The sequence below is a fragment of the Mus caroli genome, chromosome 4 (assembly GCF_900094665.2).
Source record: "Mus caroli chromosome 4, CAROLI_EIJ_v1.1, whole genome shotgun sequence".
In the NCBI taxonomy this organism is placed as follows: Eukaryota; Metazoa; Chordata; class Mammalia; order Rodentia; family Muridae; genus Mus; species Mus caroli.
Window position 1 is genome coordinate 37,356,470 of NC_034573.1, and position 24,034 is coordinate 37,380,503.

The 24,034-nt window shown below is 43.8% G+C and overlaps 1 protein-coding gene across 4 annotated transcripts in view; it reads left to right on the plus strand.

Moving 5' to 3' along the window:
* LOC110292950 (phospholipid-transporting ATPase FetA) overlaps nt 1-24,034 on the plus strand; it is a 107,648-nt gene that overhangs the window by 502 nt on the left and 83,112 nt on the right. For all 4 annotated transcript variants that reach the window (XM_021160640.1, XM_021160644.1, XM_021160643.1 and 1 more), the window contains exon 2: nt 2,901-2,944. In XM_021160640.1, coding sequence (XP_021016299.1) covers nt 2,917-2,944 — 28 coding nt within the window. In that variant the 5' untranslated portion in view covers nt 2,901-2,916. The remainder of the gene's footprint in view (nt 1-2,900; nt 2,945-24,034) is intronic.

The window sequence follows — 24,034 nt, forward strand, 5'->3', positions numbered from 1 at the left end:
GTCTATCTATCTGAGGAACTGCCAAGGTAGACATTATTTCTTTGCTTCGAAACAGGGTCTTGATGGATAGCCCTAACTGGCTTAAAACTCACTGCATAGACCAGACTGCCCCAGAACTTGTACTGATCCTCCTGCCTCTGCCCCCCTGCTGCTACCATCACAAGTATAAATTGTACTTGGTGTCCTTGGAGGCCATCAGATCCCTTGGGACTGTAGTTAGAGACAGATAGGAGCTGCCATGTGGATGCTGGGACCCTATGCCACTGAAAGAGCAGTCTCCCTCCAGCCAGCCCCTTGATACAGTTTTAAACAAAAGTAGGAAAAAATTTCAGGTTAGAAGGTCTGAACTAGTGGATTTTTAAAGGATAGAATTACCCCCTTTAGCATGTTTTGACTGATCCCCGCGTGATCTTTCCAGACCCAAGAGCAGAAAGACCAAGCTGAAAAAGCAACATAAAATGGCAAAAGGACTTTTAGCTTGAGGTAACACCAACCTAGCATTAAAATGGTAACTAACTTCAACAAGGTGGTCTTTTGGTCTTTGGAAACCGTTTTTTTGTTGTTTTGATGAAGTAATATTTTTTGCCGACACTGTGCCCTTCAAGATTATGCCTCCTACATCGAAGGAAACTGATAGCAAATATATCCTGTTCCTTATGTGGTAGATCTTCATATGCTGCTTATAACCTTATAAAAACTATGACTGGCTCAGCATAGGTCATGATAGGGCACAGTGATGAGGTCTTTTTGTAGAACCCCTTTCTAAGCACTGCTGTTTGGCAGGGCTCCTTTTTGACTGTGTGTAAAGTCACCTGCCAGTCAGAGACAAATAGGTTGATGAGGGAAGGACGTTTTTTGCTCAGTATCCTCTTGCCATGTAGGTGCTGGGAAGCAAACGGCGGTCCTCTGCAAGAGCAGCACATGCTCTTAACCACTGAGCTGTTTCTTCACACTCCATAGATGTTTTTTCTAAGGTCGCAGTCAGAGTCTTGGCAGAAAGATAGTTGATATGGTCACAAAGATTTGACTTAAAGGCCTGGTCAGCAATAAAAGAACTGTGAAGGAGTAAAGACAAGGGAGAACAGCAGCAGTGAGTGGCGCCCCTAAGGCTGAAGGGGTAAAGGCAAGGGACTGTTCAGACAGAGTCAAGCTACAGCTAAGGCTCTGGGACCAGGGTCTTCCAGACCAGAGCTATGGTCTTAACTACTGCAGGGGCTGGAGAGATGGGCTCAGCGGTTAAGAGCACTGACTGCTCTTCCCAAGGTCCTCAGTTCAATTCCCAGCAACCATATGGTGGCTCACAACCATCTGTATTGGGATCAGATGCCCCCTTCTGGTGTGTCTGAAGATAGCTACAGTGTACTCATATAAATAAAATAATTGTCTTTAAAAAAGAAGAGAGGGAGAGAGAGAGAGAGAGAGAGAGAGAGAGAGAGAGAGAGAGAGAGCTAGCTAGCTAGCTTGAACAAGGTGCAGAGGAATAAATGCCCTAATGTTTTCCATGTGCTCCAGTTGCCAGCTAGTACTGTTCATTGGTAAGACCTAACAAGCAGTCTAGAGTCAAGACAGTATGAGGGATATAGTCCATAGAAGTCAACTTCCCAGACTAGGACAAGAGAGTTGGGGGATGGGAGAGAAAACAGCAAACTTTTTCTCAGGGAAAAAATAACCATTATGGATGCTTTCCAAATATTGTAGTGTTCCCTATGTTGAAATACTATAAGATTCAGTCTCAGCTGTCTGAGGATGCTGGTGCCTTTGTTGAAGAATGAGTGTGAAGATTCTGTGCTGTGGAATATGAAAGTACTCAGCATGTAGCCTGCATCCACCCTGGATGCCCACTTCATATTAGGACCTTTCTTACATGCCAGAATTGCTCCTTGGCTAAAATACCTTCTCTAGCCAAGGTCTCAAAGTATAAATGGACTGACTGAACGAAGGGAAAGATAACCTCAATTCCCAGGGGCCTGTTGTCCATTATAATGACTTCGGCTTTTAATGGGAGAAAGCTAAGAAGTCATTGAAAAGTTCTACAGGATCCTTACATCACAACATCAGGGCTTTTAATTCATCCACTAGGGGAAATCACCTGGATTTTTGTTCAGTGAGTTTGGATCACTTTTAAATTATTTAGATGTTGAGTTCCTTTTATATCGTATGAGGAAGTATATATTAATGGTCTTCAGCTTTGAATACACATTGGAATCACTTGATACTGGATAATACTGAATACACTATTTTGTTGGTAAGTTGGTTGATTGGTTGGTTTTTTTTTTTTGTTTTGTTTTGTTTTTTTTTCCAAGGCAGGGGTTTCTTTGTATAGTACTAGCTGTCCTGAAACTCACTCTGTAGACCAGGCTGGCCTTGAAGTCACAGAGATCCGATCGCCTCTGCCTTTCTGGAATTAAAGATAAGCATCACACTGCCTGGCTTGAATCTGCTACTTTGGTTAGTTTAATTTTGGCTGCTTGCTAGGCTTTTGACTTTTTTTTTTCAACCTGAACTGGATGCTGCATGTGCCTGTAATTCTAGCTATTCAGCAGGCTGAGGCAGAAGATTGTGAGTTCAAGGCCATGGTGCAACATAATGAAGCCAAGTCTCAAAACCAAACTGAGAGAGGCTAGAGAGAAAGCTCAGCAGGTAAGGGCATCCCTGCTCTTCAGGGAGACCCAAGTTCAGTTTCAAGCACCCAGCTTTGAGTACACTTAACTTGCACACAAACACAGGCACATCATTTTCAGATAGAAATACTTAAAATCCCCATTTTAGTGAGAAGCAAGATAACGTACATAAAGCACTGAGTAACGTGTCCAGCACACTAAATTTGTGATGAATGGTAGGTATTATTATAACATCAGGATGCCAGCTAACTGACAAAGCAGTTTTTGTTTCGTTCTTAGGTGGTGTTTCTCTGAGATGAAATACGTAAAAGCTTTTGTTTCAGGTAAGTGCTCAGCTCCTATCAGTTGAGGTGCGGGCCTCAGCAAGCAGCCCTGTATTGTCCCATCCTACACTGTACTGTACTTCACACAGTTTGTGCTTCCAGGACTCCTGTCCAAGCACCGAACTGACCCCTTCCTAGGAACACCGTATAACCTGGGGTCTGCATCTAACTCACTGAGAGGGGCCTGCCTAGCATGCACAGTGCCCTGGGTTCAGTCACCAGATCAGGATGGGGTGACACTGTTTGCCAGGTGTGCTGGGACACATCTGTGAGTCTAGAATGTGGGAGGTGGATGAGGATGGTCAAGAGTCTGTGGCCACCAGCTTCACTTACATGAGTGCCTGTCTAAGAAAAAAAAAATTAGAACTTTAAGACATTTGGTTAGGATTCAAACTTGATTTGCCTCTGACCTGGCCTGAAACTACTTTTGCTACAACTGTGAGAGGGAAAAATTGCAAAATTGAACTGAGGTCATTATTGATGGTATTAATTTGTACCTGAGAGTAGTGTTTAAGGGTACTCTTTAGAGGACAATAAAAACAATGTTTAAAGAGCTGAAACATGTGGATAAGTAATTTAATTCTGAACGTTTGTAAGCAGAAAACCGTGCTATGGTAACCAGAGTGAAAATGTCTTCCCCAAAGCTTAAGGTGAGCATGTTTCTGGTCTTTGACTTAGAAGGCGGACAGCAATCCAGCAGACTATTGCTGAGTGTATCTGTTTAACTGAGATTACAGAGCCATCGCTTCTTAGTGTTTGGTAATCCCAGCCATTTGGCCCATTGTAAGACTTAAAGGAGGAAGGAAAATACAAGAGAAGTTATTGAACGTCTCTGAGAGACGTGCTGGAGAAGAGAAATTCCTGAAAGGGTTTGAGGATGGATAACACGGAGTAGAGTGCATTTGAGAATTAAGGTAAACAGGAAAGCTAAGATGTTCAAGGTTAGTGCTAGGGAAAAGTGAAGTATTCATACTTTGTTTGGTTGGCTGCCCATGTAGCAGGCAGATAGATCAGCTAGATATTAGGGCTCAGATCCCTGGAACATAACTCATAACTCAGTGGGCACACTAGCTCCTGATGGAAGACAACCATAGAGAAGATAGACGGAGCACCACATCAAGTACTACATTCACGGGCTAGGTACTCGTGTGCTTCAGTGCTAGGCAGCTGAGAAGAACTCAAGTTACAATTTAGACAAACCCTGCTACTGACCCTTCCTAGCCTTTCAAGGTTTCATAAGAGTCAAGAGAAAGTATATGCATAAAGGAATTTATAAACAGAGCTGACTGGAAATGGAACAGTTGTCTGAAGAGGCTTTTTTCACTGCAAGTGTTTAAGCAGGGTGGACATAGAGGAAAAACTACTCAGGGTAGATAGGTAAACTAGATAGCTCCCTGCGCCCGTCTGATTTCTGCAGTTTCCAGAATCAGAGTGATCCTAAGAGGTCAGCAGATATCCAGAGTGACTCCTAGCTCAAGAATTCTTGGTGAACACGGAAGGCAGTTCTGTGTTTTGTTGTGTTTAAGACAAGGCTTCACTATGTAGACCTGGCTGGCCTGGAACTCTTCTGTGTAGACCAAGCTAGCCTCAAATCCACAGAGATCTACCAAATCCACAGAGATCTACCAAATCCACGGAGATCTACCTACCTCTGACTCCCAAGCGTGAGGATTAAAGGGTTACATTGCTCTGCCCAGCTGAAAGGCAATTCTGATTTTTTTTAAATACCATGAGATTTAGTTTAATTTAGGCATGCTCAATTTGATATCCTTGTGGACGTACAGAGCCTGGGAGCCTCACATGGGAGTGACTTAGGCTCCCATTAGAAATGTGCCGCTTTTTACTGTAAAGTACCATATGAGACTGAGTCCCCCGGTGTAGGAAGCCGGGTTAACTTAGTCACAGGAGTGCCTCACTCCATGGCTACCACGTTTGTATCTAATGAAGTAGGGCGGCTAAGGATAATGTGCCTTTGGGTTGCTATTACCTGAGAGACACACAGATCCCAGAGCTGATTTTCAGCATCAGCCAGATAATGTGCATGCAGTCTTTGTAGCAATTGTCTTAATGAATTTATCAGCAGGAGACATCATGTAATGTGTATTTTTCGGGAGATTTTCCTTGGACTGTTATTTTAAATAAATCTACCTATTGTTTGTGTTCACTCTTTCTTTAAAAAAAATTCATTTTGTGTGTGTGTGTGTGTGTATACACATGTGTAAAGATCTCAGGAATTGTGTGTGTGTGTGTACACATGTGTAAAGATCTCAGGAATTGGTGTGTGTGTGTGTGTGTGTGTGTGTGTGTGTACACATGTGTAAAGATCTCAGGAATTGGTCCTTCCATGGTGGATTTCAGACACTGTGCTCACACAGCACAGTCCCTTTTCCCACTGAACCACCTTGCCCAGCCTGTGCCCACTCCTTACTTCTTCCCTGGCCTTCCCTTCTCGCAGGAGAATGGGAGGTGAAGATGGGGGAAGGGATGGGAAGGTGGGACTGGGAGGAAAGAAAGAAGGGGGGCTGCAATCAGGATTAGTGAATTGTAAAGTGAATAAATAAGTGAAAAAATAATGACTGTGGCTCCAGTGACAGTGGCAAAGAAGATAAGATGCTTAAAAAGGGTTATAGCACAAACAACAATAGTTTATTTTGGAGAATAAAATCAAAGTATTATGGGAGTTGGGGGGGGTAAAGTATTTTTGTCTGTGGGATCATGGAAACTTTATTGAGAAGTCCCCAGAATTTCCACTGGCCTTTGTGAGATGGCTTTGGAGGACTCTAAGATGGAGGGAGGCATCACTTTTAGAAGTGACATTACAACCATGGCATGGATGATGAAAATGTGGGCCACATAGAGACCAGTGTGCATAGAGGTAAATAGTGGAAGAGAAAGATAAAGCAGTAGTTTGGGTACAAATCCAAGCATCTTGACTGTGACTCTCGACAGCTGGGCCTCACTGCTGCTAAGGCAATCAGTGGTTAAGATACCACATTAGCTGTTGCTGCTCAGTGCTCAGCCCTGACTGCTGTCAGAAGATGCACTCCTGCTTCCTTGTTTGTGTTACCTCACCTTTTGAATGCTTGTTCTACTGTGTCCTGTGTAGGTTTGAGCACGAGAACACAAACCATTGGTGTATTTGACACCAGAGGAAACTGGAGACTTCCCTGTAATATCTAGTGCTGTGACATGGTCAGCTTAGAGTCTACACTAAAGCATCAAATGATGCTGAGAAGGAATGCCAAGCCTTCACTACTGTGACTACTTCCTCCTGTAGAACACTCTGGAGGGCTGGTGAGATGGCTCGGTGGGTACAGTTACTTGCTGGGAAGCCTGAAAGAGTGAGTTTGATACCTGGAGCCCACACGATGGAAGAAAGGAACCATCTCCTGCAAACTGTCCTGTGACTTCCATATGTTGCTATGGCATGTATGGATACATGTGTACATGCAATAAATGGTAAACCATTTTTCTTTCAAGAATACTCCTGGATTGCCCCTCTCCAGAGGACTGGAGGTCCCTGGCCCCTACTATAACAACATTATCACCAAGAAGGAAATAGCCATACCGGTCATTGACCCTTTTTTTTTTTTTAAAGATTTTTAAAGTTTAGAATGTTAGACAGGAGGTTAACTCAGAGACTGACTCACTAATAGCCCCCCCCAAAAAAGGAAATAACTAATAGGTGTAGTGGTGTGCTAGCTCATGGCCCTTACACAGTTATATAGGTGGTATTGGGAGATGCTCGGTCCAGTCAAAGCAACTTAAAGACAACTTCTCCAGGGAATTGTGCAGAGTGCTGTTGTCCTTTCCCCTAGCAAATAATGAAACCCCTGTGTGAATTTGTGTACCTTTTACAGCTACTTAGGAAAGACTGGATTCTGGGTAAGTAAGGCTTCTCTATTCCTGGAAATGCATTCATGGAGTTACAGAATAGTGAGGCAGGGAACATATGTCTGAGATCAAGGAAGGTAAACTAGCCACTGTGGTGTGTGCCTGTAATCCCAAGGCATGAGAGGCTAAAGTAGGACTGTTATGAGTCCAGAGCCAGCTGGAGCTACATACCAAGCTCCAAGTCAGCCAGGGCTATGTAGCAAAACCATTATTGGCCTTTCCTTTTCTTTTTTGAGAACTATCTGTTCATTTCATTAGCCCACTTATTGTCAGTTTTGTGTCTTTTGCAATTCTTTATATATTTGAGCTATCAACTCCCAGGGCAAGGATTTTCTCCCATTCTGTAGGCCATCTGTCTCCTCTGCTATTGATTTCCCCTGCTATAAAGAAGCTTGCTAATTTTTTGTAGTGCCTTTGTTAGTACTTGGGACTATTTCCTGTGCTAGTAAGTCCTGGTCAGAGATTCTCGCTTATACCTATAACTTGAGATGTACTCTCTGTGCTCTTTTATAGCAGCTTCGGGATTTCAGTTCTAAATTTGGTGCATATCCAGCTGGGTTTTGTGAAGAGTGAGAGGTGTGGCTCTAAGTCTGTTCTTCTGTAAATAGATGGCTTTGCCAGCAGCATTTGCGGCATCTTTTCCCCATGCCTTTGTCAAAAAATTGGTAGCCACTGCTGGGTATGTATGTATAATTTCTGGGCCCTCTATCCTACTGCATTGATTTAACTGCATGTTTTTGTGCTGGTACAAGGTGATCCTATCCCTATCACTATCACTTTCACAATCACCGGGTAGTTTAATTTTTTTAAAGATTTATTTAATGCATATGAGTACACTGTAGCTGTCCTCAGACACACCAGAAGAGGGCATCAGATCCCATTACTGATGATTGTGAGCCACCATGTGGTTGCTGGGAATTGAACTCAGGACCTCTGGAAGAACAGTCAGTGCTCTTAGCTGCTGAGCCAGCTCTCCAGCCTCTCCGTAGTTTAATTTGAGGTCAGGTATTATGATCTGCCAGCAGTGTTTTCTCTGCTTAGGATTTTCTTAGCCATGCATAGCCCTTTGTGTTTCCATGTTTGATTGTTTGTTTGTTTTTCTGTAAGTCAGGTTCTCACTATGTAACCCTAACTAATCTAGAACTCACTAGTAGACACAGCTGGCCTCAAAGTCACAGAGACTACGTGCCTCCACCTCATGAGTGCTGGAATTAAAGGAATGATGGGCCACCATCCTAGCCTTACATAAGAGTTTTTGTCATTAGGAAAATGCCAGTAAACCATTTTGAAATTCTATTTTACCCCATACAATCATAATAGCCCTAAATATTTTTAATTGAAAATAAAACCACCATATGACTCAGGTACACCACACACCAAAAGGACTCTATATCCTACCACAAAGATACTTGCAAATCTGTGTTTATTACTACACTATTCATGAGCCTGGACCCAGTCTAGGTGTCCGTTAAATGAAGAATGGACAATGAGAATGGCATAGATGAACCAGGAAGTTTCTTCCTAAGTGAAGGAAAGGTTGGAGTCAAGGCTGCATGTAAAACAGTTTCCTAGGGCAAGACACACCAGGAAAAACAGCTGGCTTATACAATACGGAATTACTTAGAGTAGAACACAACCTCAGCTCAACATTTTGGTTTAGGTTTTAGTTTGAGGTACCACATGCTGCCCCAAATTTATGGTGCTCTGATGCAAAGTTCTGAATGCTGGGATTACACGTGAATACCTTTTGTGTAACAATTTTCTCCGTTGTTAAAAACAGTTCCTTCTCACTCTCATGACTTCTCAGTGGCCTGCAGTTAGCTTTACTAAGGTGACCATGAAGTTCATCTTGCTGGATCCAGGGCCTCTTTATCTGGTCTCTCCTCTCCTAGGCCTCTCAGCTGGGATGAATGTCCTGGAGCTTATGCCTGATCTCTCTTCCCAGCTGATCTTGTGTCTTCCAAAGTTCTAAATATGCTTGTTATATTGGTATCAGAAGCAGAAAATGAGACCCAAAGCCAGGAGAAAAAATCAGTCCGAAGAAACAAACTTAGAAGTAGGAGAAATAAAGAGAAAATACGTGAAAGAAAGGAAGAGAGCAAGAGAAAAGAAGATCTGCTGGTAGAAGAGTGAATAATTTTCCTTCAGTGCTTCACAGTTATACCCAGTTGTAAAATGTGATGCTCCTCAGTGGCGTAGCAAGCCACGGCGTACAGGGAACTCTGGAGCCACATGCCCCCAAGCATGCCTCTCCTGTGCTTATTCATCTTACTTCATACTTGCACCCAAACCACTGACAAAGCCTGTCAGCTTTAAGACCTATCCTCTAATCAACCAGTTCTTGTCATCTTTATTTCATAGCCTAAGGTTTCTCTGCTACCATGTCTCAGATACCTGCAGAAACCTTCCAGTATTACTGCTTCCTTTCTCTTTTGTTTTCACCCCCCCCCAGCCCTTATTAAATAGAATAAAACAGAATGAAACCAGATGGTGTTCCTGTATTTAGATCAGCTTTTAACATTTTTTTTTTTTGAGACAAGATCTCACTATATAGCTCTGGCTGTCCTGGAACTCATTGTATAGATCTGGCTGGCTTTGAACTCATAGAGATCTTCCTTCCTCTGCTTCCTAGGGATCAAAGGTGTGCACCACTATGCCCAACAGGTTCTAATTCTCTCATTGTCTTAGTTAGGGTTTTACTGGTGTGAACAGAAACCATGACCAAGACAAGTCTTATAAAGGACAATATTTAATTGGGGCTGGCTTACAGGTTCAGAGGTTCAGTCCATTATCATCAAGGTGAGAACACGGCAGCATCCAGGCAGACATGGTACAGGAGGAGATGAGAGTTCTACATCTTAATCTGAAAGCTGCTAGCAGAATACTGGCTTCCAGGCAGTTAGGATAGGGTCTAAAAGCCCACATCCACAGTGACACACATACTCCAACAAGGCCACAGCTTCTAATGGTGCCACTCCCTGGGCTAAGCATATCCAAACGATCACATTCCACTCTTTGGCTCCCCATAGGCTTGTTCAAACATATGAATCTATGGGGCCATATCTAAACATAGCATAAGGCAAAATACATTTAGTCCAACTTCCAAAGTCCCCATAGTCTATAGCAGTCTCAACAATGTTAAAGGTCCAACATTCGAAGTCTCTTCTGAGATTGTCCTAGTCATTTAACTGTAATCCCAAAGCAAGATGGGAAACCAGCTGGGCAAACTCCAAACTCTGCATCTCCATGTCTGATGTCAAAGAGATCTTCAGATCTCCAACTCCTTTTTCATCTTTGTTGACTGCAACAACTGTCTCCTAGGCTGGTTCCACTCCCTGTTAGCAGCTTTCCTCAGCAGATAGTCCACAGCTCTGGTATCTCAAACAAGTTGTTTGAGATACCAGAGCTGCCTTGGAGACAACTTGAAAAGGTGACAATCTCCAATAGGCTTGTGTCTTCCCCCTGCTGCATTGTGACAAGCACCTATGGCTGGGCAGCCAACATGGAGCGGATCATGAAGGCCCAAGCACTGCGAGACAACTCTACAATGGGCTACATGATGGCCAAAAAACACCTGAAGATCAACCCTGACCACCCCATTGTGGAGACCCTGCGGCAGAAGGCTGAGGCAGACAAAAACAATAAAGCTGTCAAGGACCTGGTGGTGCTGCTGTTTGAAACTGCTCTGCTCTCCTCTGGTTTCTCACTTGAGGATCCCCAAACCCACTCCAACCGCATCTACCGCATGATTAAACTAGGCCTGGGCATCGACGAAGATGAGGTCACTGCAGAGGAGCCCAGTGCTGCTGTTCCTGATGAGATCCCCCCGCTGGAAGGTGATGAGGATGCCTCTCCCATGGAAGAAGTGGATTAAAGCCTCCTGGAAGGAAGCCCTGCCTTCTGTATAGTATCCCCGTGGCTCCCCCAGCAGCCCTGACCCACCTGGCTCTCTGCTCATGTCTACAAGAATCTTCTATCCTGTCCTGTGCCTTAAGGCAGGAAGATCCTCTCCCACAGAATAGCAGGGTTGGGTGTTGTGTATTGTGGTTTTTTGTTTGTTTGTTTTATTTTGTTCTAAAATTAAAAGTATGCAAAATAAAGAAGATGCAGTTTTATACCAAAAAAAAAAAAAAAAAAAAAAGGTGTAGCCCAGGCTGGCTAATTATTCTTCAAGTTGTCTCCAAGTTGTCTCCAAGGCAACTTCAGTGTTACAGCTTCTTGTTCCAATGACTGGGAACTACATATGATCTTCTGGGCTCCTCCAAAGGGCTGGCATCACTTCTCCAGCTCTGCCTTCTGTAGCACTCTAAGCTTAGGTTGATCCACTCCACTGCTGCTGCTATTCTTAGTTATTATCCACGGCACTGGCATCTCCAGTACACTGGGGTCTTCTGTTGTGACTAGGCTTCACCAAGAGCCTCTCATAGGCTCTCTTCATGATGCCAAGCCTCAACTCCTTTGCATGAATCCTTTAGTCCTGAGCCATCAACTACAACTGAGGCTGTACCTTCAGCAATGGCCTTCCATGGCTTCTCACATTACCAAGCCTCAGCTGCTCTTCATAACCCTTCATGCCTTCAAACCCAGTACCACCTGGGTTGCTCTTACATATTACCAAGTACTGCTGCAGCACTAGGTACAATCTTGGCTATCTCTGGAACACAGGTTCTTTGTGTTCTCAGAAAACACTTCCCAGATTTCACCTCAGTGATGCTGATCTCTTCTTAATCACCACTAATTTCTTAGCCCTAGCTAACCAGCATCAATTGTACCAGTAGTCCCTTCTATTCTGGATTCTAAAGCCAGAGCCACGTGGCCAAAGCTGCTGAATTCTGCTGCTTGCTGGAGCTGGAACATGGCCCTCTTGTTCTTTTACATAATCCTCACCTTTCTGTTTTCCACTTCTTCACTGTCTAAAGTTCACTGTTCTGTTACTTGCTCTGTTCTAGGCTGGCCTTGAACTTAGAAATCTGCTTGTCTTTGCCTCCGGGGAGTGAAGGCTTGTACTACCTTGCCTGGACCTAAACTTAGCTGGATGGGATCTTTCCCCAAGGTCACTACTCCCTTAATTCAATTTAATATCCTTGAACACAGGATTCAGCTCCATTTCACTCCCTGGTGCCCCTTTGACACTCGAACCATATATTTTATATTTTCCCTTTTTCAGCTTGCTACACTTACTTAAAATGCTCTTCATGAGACTTAGCAAGAGAACAAACTACATTATGGATATTTCAGAGACTTCCTTTGTCAGTGCAATCAATCTGAGTCTCCTCACCTTAGACTCAGGCAGACTCTTCAGACAAGGGCAAAAAGTAGCCACATTCACCAAAATACCACCAAAACAGTCTCTAGGCCACATATTGAAATTCTCATTGACACCTCTTGGGCAAGGTCCACACAGTTCAAATCACTCTCAGTAATAAAGTCTTCCATATTCCTAGTAGGATAGCCCATTAAGCCTCATTTAAAGCATTCCACTGCTTTCCACATCCAAAGTCCCTAAATCCACATTCTTCCAAACAAAAGCATGGCCAGGCCTAACATGGCAATACCCAAGTCCCTGGTACCAACTTCTGCCTTAGTTAGGATTTTACTGCTGTGAACAGACACCATGACCAAGGCAAACTTACAAAGGACAAAATTTAATTGGGGCTGGCTTACAGGTTCAGAGGTTCAGTCCATTATCATCAAGGTGAGAACATGGCAGCATCCAGGCAGACATGGTACAGGAGGAGATGAGAGCTCTACACCTTCATCTGAAGGCTGCTAGCAGAATACTGGCTTCTAGGCAGTTAGGATAAGGGTCTTAAAGTGCACACTCACAGTGACACACCTACTCCAACAAGGCCACAGCTTCTAATGGTGCCACGCCCTGGGCTGAGCATTTTCAATCCATCACACTCATCCTTTTTTTTTTTTTTTTTAATCTGTCTTAAACTCTTGTGCTGGCTTCTCATTATAATCCCACAGTGAAGTCAGACTTCTAGCTGATCTTCTACAGTGCCCAGCATGACCTGGTCTTTACCTAATTCTTAAATCTGACTCCTGTTCTCAATGCTCTTGAGTTGCTGGCCCTTTCTCTGTACAAACACATCAAGTTATATTTTATCTCAGAGTTTCTAGCAGTTGCTGCTGGTTTTCAGCTTGCCATGGTCTTCCATATCTCAGAGCTGTGCCCATTGTCCCATCATTCAGGTCTCATTTAAAGAACACTGATTCTCACCACAACCAATTATTCCCTGGGCCACTGCCCCATTAGACACATTCATAAAGCACGTGGTAACTTCACTCAACCATCAGCTGCACTGTTGGCAGAAGTTTGTCAGATTCCCCTGTATACTGATAGCTATTATAGAGCCTGGCTGTTCATTTGTTGAATAAGTAAATTATACCTCCTCTTGTTCTGCATCCTTAACATGGGGGTGGGGCTCGCTGTGCTACAGATTCTTACAGTTGTATTGGTTTTTTTTATTGTTGTTGCTGTTGTTGTTTTTCAGTACTGGGAATTAGACCTAGAGGTTTTATATGCTAGGAAACCCTTACAACTGAGCTTCATCCTCATCCTTAAATTACTGAGTCAGAGTCGCACTGAGCTGCTCAGCCTCGCCCTGATCCTGCTCACTGTACAGTCCAGGTTATCCTGAACCAATTCTCCTGCCTCAGTTTCCCAAGGAGCTGGGTTACAGGCCTGTACTGTCATGCTAAGCTTGCAGTGACCTCTTAACTTGCTTCCCTGTTCTCAGAAACTTTCCTGATCTTCAATACATCACTATGAAACTCTAATTTTCTTGAATTTTAATGTTCTTGAATATTAGTAGTTGTCTGTTAATCAACAGACCCGCCCCCCCACCAGAGCTCTCAGGGACTAAACCACCAACCAAAGAGTACATACACAAGGAGGGACCCATGGCTCCAGCCGCATATGTAGCAGAGGATGGCCTTGTCGGGTATTGGTGAGAGGAGAGGCCCTTGGTCCTGTGAAGACTTGATGCCCCAGTGTAGGGGAATGCTAGGGTGGTGGTGGGGGAGCACCTTCATTGAAACAGGGTAAAGGGGGGATGGGATAGAGGCCTTGCAGAGGAGAAGCCAGGAAAGCGTATAACATTTGACATGTAGATAAAGAAAATATCCCCCCCCAAAAAAATCTTCAATGACTTCCCACGGTATCATAAAGTGGGCTGTTATAAGTGGTTTCTTCAACTATTCAAGGACCTATGTGAGATGAGAAAAGTGAGCATAATTCTAGCCCTTCCCAGAGGGGTTTTATGTTCCCTGTTGATTTGATCCAAGGACAAATTGAGGAGGGAGACAAGACAAAGCAGGAATGAGTATTTTCTTCTAAAGAAATCTATCTTCCCTTCCTTCCTTCCTTCCTTCCTTCCTTCCTTCCTTCCTTCCTTCCTTCCTGTTTTGTGGAGCTGAGTGAGTATCAGACCCAGGGCCTCATTCACACTAGGCAACCACTTCCTCCAGTATCCTTGAAAAAAAGATTTCTATAAGAGATTATGGGATCTTTGGGGGGAAGTTGGAGAGGTAAAGGAAAAAGAGTTATGCTTGAGAGACTTCTCTCCCCCAAATAATCTAGCTGTGAGAAGCCAGGGCTGTAACTCAGGTCAGGTGAAACACTTGACTGGCCTGGGATGTACAAGGCCCTGTGAGGGTCCCCAGAACTATAAAAGAATGAGAACTTTGAAGTTTTAACCATTTTTTTCTCCCTTGACTATGAAACACAGAGAAACAAACAACAAAATGAAACGATAGACATAAACTGACTGACATGGACAGAGTGGTGGCACTCCAGGGACAAACAGTAGAGTTGGGGGAATACCAGAGAGGGAGGAGAACCAGATGTCCAGCCAGAGGGACCCAGGACCAGAACAGGGCGTTCCCACGTGGAAACGAGAGAGGAAGCAGGATGTCTCCTGATCTCCTCTTGACCCTAGGAGATTTTGCTGCATCCAGGCCTCCTCCTTTGGGACTCTAAAAGTCTAGGCCAAACCAGAAACAAAACCAAAACAAAAAAATACTTCACAGGTACAAGGAACTTACCTCCTCATGGAGGAAGCAGGCTTGGTGCCTTGTTTTATGTTAACTTGACACAAGCTAGAATCATCAGAAAGGAATCCTCAACTGAGAAAATGCATCCCTAAGATCTGGCTGTAGGCAAGCCTGTAGGGTATTTCCGTAATTAGTGATTGATGCTGGAGGCCCCACCCCATTGTGGGTGGTGCCACCCTGAGGATGGTGGTCCTGGATGCTATCTTGCCAGCCCCTAAAATAAGAAAGCAGGCTGAGCAAGCCAGTAAGCAGTACTCTGTTGGCTCTACCTTAGCTCCAGCCTCCAGGTTCCTGCCCTGCTTGAGTTCTAGTCTTGGCTGCTTTCATGTTACAAGGAACTCTGAGCGAAATAATCCCTTTCTCCCCAGGTTGCTTTTGGTCGTGGTGGTTTTGTCACAGCAGTGGCAATGATACTGCACCGTTGAGTTCTAAAGTTCCTATGTTTGGGAAGTCTTTGCTGTTAGAAGTCGTGAGTGCCTTATGGAGTGAATAACTAACAAAGATACTGAGCGTTTATAATGGCAGTTCTGGCTCTGCCTTATAAATGGCTTTTTTGTTACCTTTTTATTTGTATATGTTTATGCTACATGAAATAAGTAAACATTTCACTTTTGCTGAGATTCTGTGGAGAGACTCAGGATGGGAAACTTGATTTCTGGGGTCTGACTTGGGCTTGATAGATAGGTAGGGTGTAATAGCTAAACCAGAGGGCTGGGGAGACTATGGTTTTAAACATTGACTTTAAGAAAATATAGTTCTTATTTTAGTCGATCAGTGATAGGCACATCTGCTTCGGTGAGAGCTCTTTAGATTCTTAAAAGCACTTGAGCCTGCCAGGAGTTTGCTCATTTGCAGTCTCCTCTGCTCCTGCCTTCATGATGAAGAGCCTCCTCCCCCGTGAGACAGATTTACTCACTGAGAGCCTAGCACAGCCTCCATGGCTGCACCTCTGGCAGAGAGAGTCACTGGTGGTGCTGCGCACAAAGAGCTCATTGCTGTACCCCACCGTGCTTATAGTTTACCTGGCGTTCAGACTGAGACACAGACAAGCTTAAGACCTTTCTCCCAGTTTTTTACTTAGTAAATTATTCAGTTGTCTGTGTATAAATAGGAGTGGTAGAGGAACACCAACAGCAGTTACAGTTGAAGTTGGTCTGCCATAGTCTGCAGTGTGGTCCAGTCAGAAGACTATAGGCTAATGGTTCATCAATGTCCTCTTCCCATCCCTAAGTTTCAGGTCATCTTCATTCCTATTTTATGAATTCAGACCAGGGTCTGGGCAGCCAGGGCCTGTGAGTCCAGGGTAGTCGGGTCACTTATTTCCTCCTCTGGAGTCTGACATCTAAATGAGAGAGCTTAGCTCCTGCAATGGCTTCTGTAGTCTACTGTTATTCAGTATCTTTTTAAATAACTCTAACGTTTCTCAAAATAGTTTTTATGTGACAACTTCCCCCTTCCTATATTTATTAATTAAAGGGGAAATGGTTCACAGTAGTCTTAGCTAGTTATCTCGGTTCACATCACTAGCAGCAAGGCATCTAGAGCATGGTCAGCCTTCTGTTGTGTACTAGAAAAGGCACAGCAGACAAATCAGAGACACATTCAACAAATCAGGCTGGCAAGATGCCTGAATGGGTAAAGACTTTTGCTGCCAAGCTCGACCGCCTGAGTTCAATCCCTGACATCCACTTGGTAGAAAGAGAAAACAACCACGTGTTGTTTCCTGGCCTCCACGTGTACACCATGATTTGTGTATGTGCATGTGTGTGTGTGTGTGTGTGTGTGTGTGTGTGTAAATGTAAATAAGTAAATGTAAAACTTTAAAAAAAAAAAAACACTGAGTAGTGCTCTTCAAAAGTGTCAGAGTTCAAGGCAAGGAAAGAGTGAGTGACAGTTACAAGTTAGAGGATCTAATGGCCAAACACCATGTGAGATTCCAGACTAGCCCTGGAACCAAAAATATAGGAGAGGGCAAAACAGATATCCAGTGCAAACCTCAGTTAACAGTGACACCCCAAAGTGTACTTCTTTCTTTGTTGAGTGTTCTGTGGTTACATAAGGTTCTAACAGAAGGGCAAGGCACATAAAGCACATATGCACATATGGAAATTCTCTGTAGTTTTTGCTACTCTTCCTTAAGTTATCTCAAGTAAGACATTTTAAAATAAACACAGTGACAGGATTGGCAAGATGGCTCAGCACTTAAAGATGCTTGCCACCAGCCTGACAACCTGAGCTCAGGCCATGGAATCCACGTGGCCGAAGGAGCGAACTAAGCTATGTGATAGCCTCTGACCTCCACAGAAAGACAGACACATGTGCACTCACACACACACACACAGAGTTTAAAAACCACAGCAACTGATTAGACATGTTTTATTTTAAAGCAATTTAAAAATTATTCCACTTCAGCGTTCTTCATTTTCGTTAGTATATACTGAGTTGGTGTAAAGTTTTGACAAATATGTAAGTTGTAAAGAGTAATAACACAGGCATAAGAGGAGCTTGAGTTTTTTGTGTCCAGCCTGTCCCTACCCATCTCTGTACCTCAGTCCTGAATTGCCTAGTTTTTATTTCCATACTTTCCATATGGGTTTATCTTAATATATTTGACATAAACCTCTAATGATATGTTTTTGTATGATATTTAAATCGAGTAAGTAAAATAATAACTTTACATATTATTTTTATTTTTTTATTAATCATTTTATTCATTTATATTTCAAATGATATCCCCCTTCCTGGTTAACCTTCCACAAACCCCCTATCCTATCCCATCCCCCCTCTTTCCCCTCTCCCCTTTGACTCTATGAGGGTGCTTCTCCACCCACTCAGCCACTCCCCCCTCACCATTCTAGTGTCCCCTATGCTGGGCCATCAAGCCTCCATAGGACGTGGGCCTCCCTTCTCACTAATGTCAGATAAGGCCATCCTCTGCTATATATGTATCTGGAGCCATAGATCCCTCCATGTGTACTCTGGTTGGTGATTTAGTGCCTGGGAGCTCTGGGTGGTCCAGCTAGTTGATATTGTTCTTCCTGTGGGGTTGCAATCCCCTTCAGCTCTGTCAGTCCTTCCCTTAGCTCTTCCATTGGGGTCCCTGGGATCAGTCCAATGGTGGGCTTTGAGTATCTGCATCTGTATGAGTCAGGTTCTGTTAGCAAGCGATTCTTGGTGTCAGCAGATCAGATGGATTCCTAGGTGGGGCAGTCTCTCGATGACCTTTCCTTCAGTCTCTGTTCCATTTTTTTGTTCTTGTCTTTCCTTTGGACAGGAACATTTCTGGGTTAAAAAATTTGAGATTGGTGGGTGGCCCCATCCCTCGTGCCTGTCTACGGGATATGGTCTCTACAGGTTTTATCTCCCCTTTGTTGGGTATTTCAGCTAAAAGTCATCACCCTTGGGTCGACTTTTATTTATTTTTATTTTATATACATTGGTGTTTTGGCTGCATTTATGTCTGTGTGAGGGTATCAGAATATCCCCTGGAACTGGAGTTACAGACATTTGGAGCTGCCATGTGGATAATGGGAATTGAACTCAGGTCCTCTGGAAGAGCAGCCAGTGCTCTTTAACCACTGAGCCATCTCTCCAGTCCCAACCTTATATATATATAGTCTTCTGTAATTTATTTCTTCCCAATTGGACTCATGAGATTATCAGTTGATGTATATAATTGTGGCTTACTCATTTTAGTACTATGTAACTTTCCACTGTATGATCAGACCATAAGTTACTTTTTTCTGTTTTGTTTGTTTGTTTGTTTGTTTGTTTGTTTTGGAGATAGGCTCTGGTGGTTTGAGTGAGAATGTCCCCCATAGACTTAGATGTTGAACACTTGGTCCCAGTTGGTGGAGCTCTTTGGATAGGTTTGAGAGGTATGGCCTTGTTTGGAAAAGGTGTGTCTCTGGAGGTGGGTCTTGAGGGTTTTTGGGGGGGGGGTGTTTGAGACAGGGTTTCTCTGTATAGCCTTGGCTGTCCTGGAACTCACTTTGTAGACCAGGCTGGCCTCGAACTCAGAAATCTGCCTGCCTCTGCCTCCCAAGGGTCTTGAGAATTTAAAATTTTTGCCGTTTGAGTTTGCTCTTGGCATCTTGGTTCAGGATGGAAGTCCTCGGCTTCCTGTTCCAGCTGCAATGCCTGCCTGATGACATATTTCCCTGCTGTGGTGGTGATGGGCTCAAAGCCCAAAAAGCCCTTCTGTTTATAAAGTACCTTGGTTGTGGTGTTTATCACAGCTGTAGAAAGGTAACTGATAAAGGGGCTCACTGTGGTGTAGCCCAGGCTGGCCTGGGACTTGCTCTGTTGCCCAGCTAGCCTCAAACTCAGAGATCTACCTGCCTCTGCCTTCTGCTAGAGAAAAGAATGCAGCACCATTCTTGGCTGTAAGTTACTTTGTTGTTGTTGTTGTTGTCTCTGTGGAGCCTTGGCTGTCCTGGATCTTGCTCTCTAGACCATGCTGGCCTTGAATTCAGAGATCTGCTTGTCTCCCAAGCACTGAGATTAAGGTCGTGTGCCACCACTGCCTGACCAGAAGTGACTTCTTCATCTGATGACTTCTAGTCTTGCTGTTACGAGCAGCTATTTCAGATATCGTTATATATAACATAAGAGTTTTGCTCTATGCCTGGACGTGGACTTGCTGACTTATAGGTTAAGTGTTTCATCAGCTTTATTAATTTATTAATTTTTTTTTTTCGAGACAGGGTTTCTCTGTGTAGCCCTGGCTGTCCTGGCACTCACTTTGTAGACCAGGCTGGCCTCGAACTCAGAAATCCGCCTGCCTCTGCCTCCCGAGTGCTGGGATTAAAGGCGTGCGCCACCACGCCCAGCAATTTATTAATTATTAAGGCAAAGATATTTTTCCAGAGTGGTTGTCCAAATTTTTGTTGCTGTTTTGTTTTGAATTTGGAAATTGAATCTAGAGCCTCACACATGACAGGGTGATGGTTAATACTGTCAGCTTGACAGGATCTAGACTCACTTCTCGTTATCCCTGGGAGGGAGTCTCTGGGTCAGGCTAATGAGGCAGGAAAGCCTACCTTAAGTGTGAGTGGCCCATTCCTCAGGCTCAGGTCCTGGGCTGAATAACAGAGGAAACACGCTAAACACAGGCAATGCTCTGTTTGCTGACCGCAGGCACAGTACTAGCCACCAGGACTTCCCTGCCACAATGCACTGTCCTTGTACTGTGAGCCAAACACACTTCCCCCTTCCGTTGTTTTTGTCAGTGTGTTTTACCACAGCAACAGAAAGCAACACGCTAGGCAAGTGTTCTCCCACCCATCTGTGCCCTCTGCATTTAGTTTTTATTCTGAGACAGGAACCCATTAAGTTGCTCAGATTGGCTTTGCACTCACTGTGTAGCTCACTGTGGGCTGGCTTTGAACTTCCAATTCTCTGCCTTAGTTAGACTTCTAAGTAGCTGTAATTACAGGCCTATTGCCATCAGGTCTAACGTGGTTGTTCAATTTTGAATATTACTGACAATATCTATGTTCCAGTTTCACTTTCTCCCTAACACAATATTTTTAGACATATTTTTTCCTAATGGGGCACCTGTAAATTAAAATTTTTAAATATTGTTTTTTGTTGAGTGGCTATTTTGTGCAGAGCATTGTGTCAGACAGTGACTGTTCAGCTGGAGCCAGGCGCTCATCCGATCTGAGTGTGCATCATATTACACTGGAGCTAACTGGAAAGAATATTGAAGCTATTAAGTTAGAGGAAGAATGAAAGAAGGCAAGTGGGAGAAATGGGTTCTGGGGGAAGCAGGAAGAGATGGATAGTCCTACAGTTCTTACTCAGCCTCATAATGGAGACCAGGAATGCATCTTGTTTTTAATTATCCCTAAGCATCTCTAACAAACCTTTTCCTAAATTGCTTTCTCCATTCTGCTTCTATCAAATTTCTTTATTTTTAAAGATCATTTGCAAGAAAAAAAAAGAAAAGAAAAAAGAAACGAGACAGGAACTGGTTAATAGCATCGACGTGAATTAGTAGCAGGCTACAATAAAACCCACATTTCTAGCCCCAATCCATTCTTTGTTCCACCTCTTCCTGTATCCCTCCAGGACCCATTTCTTGTTTCTCCCCCTCACATTCTTTCCTTTCTCCTCTAACTTAATAGCTTCAATCTTCTTCCCAGTTAGCTGCAGTGTAATACGTGCGTGGAAGTCAGGGGACAGATAGGGTGGGTGGGTGCCTGGCTCCAGCTGGACAGTCCTTTCTGGGGCCACTCCAGGCTACATACGTGCTTGCTGACCCTCTCAGTGGGCGTCTCCCACTATGCTCTCACTGGGTCAGAGAGCATCCAGACTTCAGACCATCTCATTCTTTAGTTATATAACTTTAGCTATGTGTATGCATGTGTCTCGTGTGTGTGTGTGTGTGTGTGTGTGTGTGTGTGTGTGGTATGTGTGTGTGTGCGAGCCTGTGTGTGTGTGTGTGTGGGTAATTGCCTGCAGAGGCCAGAACAAGGCATTTAATTGGTCTCTGTGTGTATGTTGTGTACACACGTGTGTGGAAGTCAGGGGACAGTGTTGAGGACCTGGTTCTTTCTGGTCTTTCAAGCTTGACAGCAGGAACCTTTCCCTGTTGAGTCATCTTGCTGGCCCCGACCATCATATTTCTTTCTTCTCTATTTCAGGAAGGCTACCATGGAGGTGTGGTGTCCTGAAGGAGAATGAGAGAAGGCCCCTATAGGCTCATGCATTTTTGACTGTTTGGTTCCCAGTTGGTGGAACTGTTTGGCAAGGATTAGGAGGTGTGTTCCTATTGGAGGAGATGTGCCCCCTGTGGGTTGCATTGAGGTTTAAAAGGACTCACAGCAGCCCCATCATGGGCTCGCTGCCCTGCCTCTTGCTTGTAGATTAAGATGTGAGCACTCAGCTACTTCTCCTGTGCCATGCCTGCTGCTGTGCTCCATGGCTGCCATGATGGATTCTAGCACTTTGAAACCATGAGTTCCAAGTACATTCTTCTATAAATTGCCTTGCTCATGGTATCTTATCACAGACCATGAACAACAGGCCAATAGAAATGTAACCAATAGAGGAGATGAAAATTCTCAGGGGGTGGACTCAGTGCCTCAAGAACCATGTTTCAGAATTGCTGTTATTAAACAAACCCTACTGTCACAGCTGAGACCTTTACTCTAGAGGTTGGACTAAAGAATTTATAGTCCATGCAAGTTTTATTTCACTTGCCATTCCATCCCTGGGACCACATGGGTAGAAGGAGAGAACTGGCTCTTTTAAGTTGTTCTCTGACCTCCACATACATGCCATGGTGCGCACGTGCACACACACACACACACACACACATACACACACATACACGTGAACACACATGTGATAATAAAATTATGAAAACTAAAAATCTGGACACTTTTATAGGAAGTTTGCACTTACCAATTTGTCAAAGCACTCAGCATTTCATTTTCTATGATTCTACAGCTAATTGTATATGTCTTCACACAAGTGTCCTAATCTTGACTCATCTACATGTGGTAACTTGTGGGACCTCAAAGAAACTGGTTAGAATAAATACATTTTATTGTTGGGTTAAAAATAGTGTATCGGTTTTTCTCATACCTGAGGGACAATGTCTGAAATAAATATCTTAAGGGAAAAGGACTTAATTTAGTTCAGAGTCTTTGATCCATGGCTGCTTGGACAGAACATCATGGGAGCAGGAGCCTTGCAGAGGAGCAATAAGAGGTAGAGAGCAAGAAAGGCCTAGGGTCTAGGTCACCCTTGTGCCCATTCCCAGCAGCCTACTGCAAGGCCCCACTTGCAGAATTTCCAGACCCTCCTGGAGTGGCTTTAAACATTCAGCACACGATCCATGGAGGGCATTGCATATCCAAACCATGGTGGATGGAGGAGGAGGTGGTCAAAGTTAAAACAGTTTTCAAAAAGTTAAAACAAACATGGCTTTTATCTAAAAGGACAGATGACCGGCTAGCAGAATGGCTTGGTGACTAAAGGTGTTTGCCACCAAGCCTGAGGACATTAATTAGAACCTCAGAACCCATATGGTAGAAAATGAGAACCAACTCCCACAGGTTGTTCTCTGAACTCACAACTGTGACATAAAAACTAATTAATTAAACAATTAATGTAAAAGACAGATATCAAAAGACATATTGACTATGAAAGAGGCCTATCTGGGCTACAGTGTGAGTTCAAAGTCAGCCTGGGAAACTTAGCAAAAGAAAGAAAGTCTGGTGATACAGCTCAGTGGGAGCATTTACCTAGCATGTCTGAGACCCTCGTTGCAATCCTTAGTATTATTAAGAAGCAGAAGAAGGCGGGAGGAAGAGGAAGAAGGCAGGAGGAAGAGGTAATTGTTTTACTTATGAGAGAACCAGTAAGATGTTACAGTCAGTTAAAGTGACAATTTAGGAGTTAAATATGTATAAACTAGTCAATAAAGAAACGTAAGAAGACAGAGGCAAGAGGATTAGAAAGTGAAGGCCAGCCTGGGCTACATAACAAGGCACTAGCTCAGACAAATTAAAAGAAAGATGAAGATTTCTGAACTGAATATAAAATGTGTAATGGCTAAAGTACAATATGCCACAGCCTTTGGGGTTATCTTTTACCTCAGGATAAAATACTTGTATCTCTACTGGATAAAAGTCTACAGTTTACCTCTGCTCTAGAGACTAGTAGAAAGCTAACCCCAGCTGTAAGCCCAGCACTGCATTAAGATATCACCCAGCAGTTTCTGATAATTTCTTCTCCTGGCAGACTATAGTCATCTATATGCTGTCCTACATAAAGCTTGTTTCTTGTAGCCACCTGCGGCCACACAAACTGGGTTCCTGAGTGGGAGGCTGGAGCTGTAAAGGAGAGAACAACAGACAAGAAAAGAGACCAAGACAAAATTTCTGATCATGGCCCAATGTTTCCTAAGAGTCTGTGCTTTTAAAGGGGGGGGGGGGAGGCCCATCCCCTGCCTTGCCAGGCTTCTTGATGCTTTGTTGTCAAGTTGTTAGCACTTAGTCTGCCAGAGCTGTTAGCATTAGGTTGCCAATACCACAGGCTGTCAGCTATCTCAGGATTATCTCAGGAAGACAGTTGGGTAGAAGAGCAGTGGCAGGTGACAGAACAATAAAGCCATCTAGG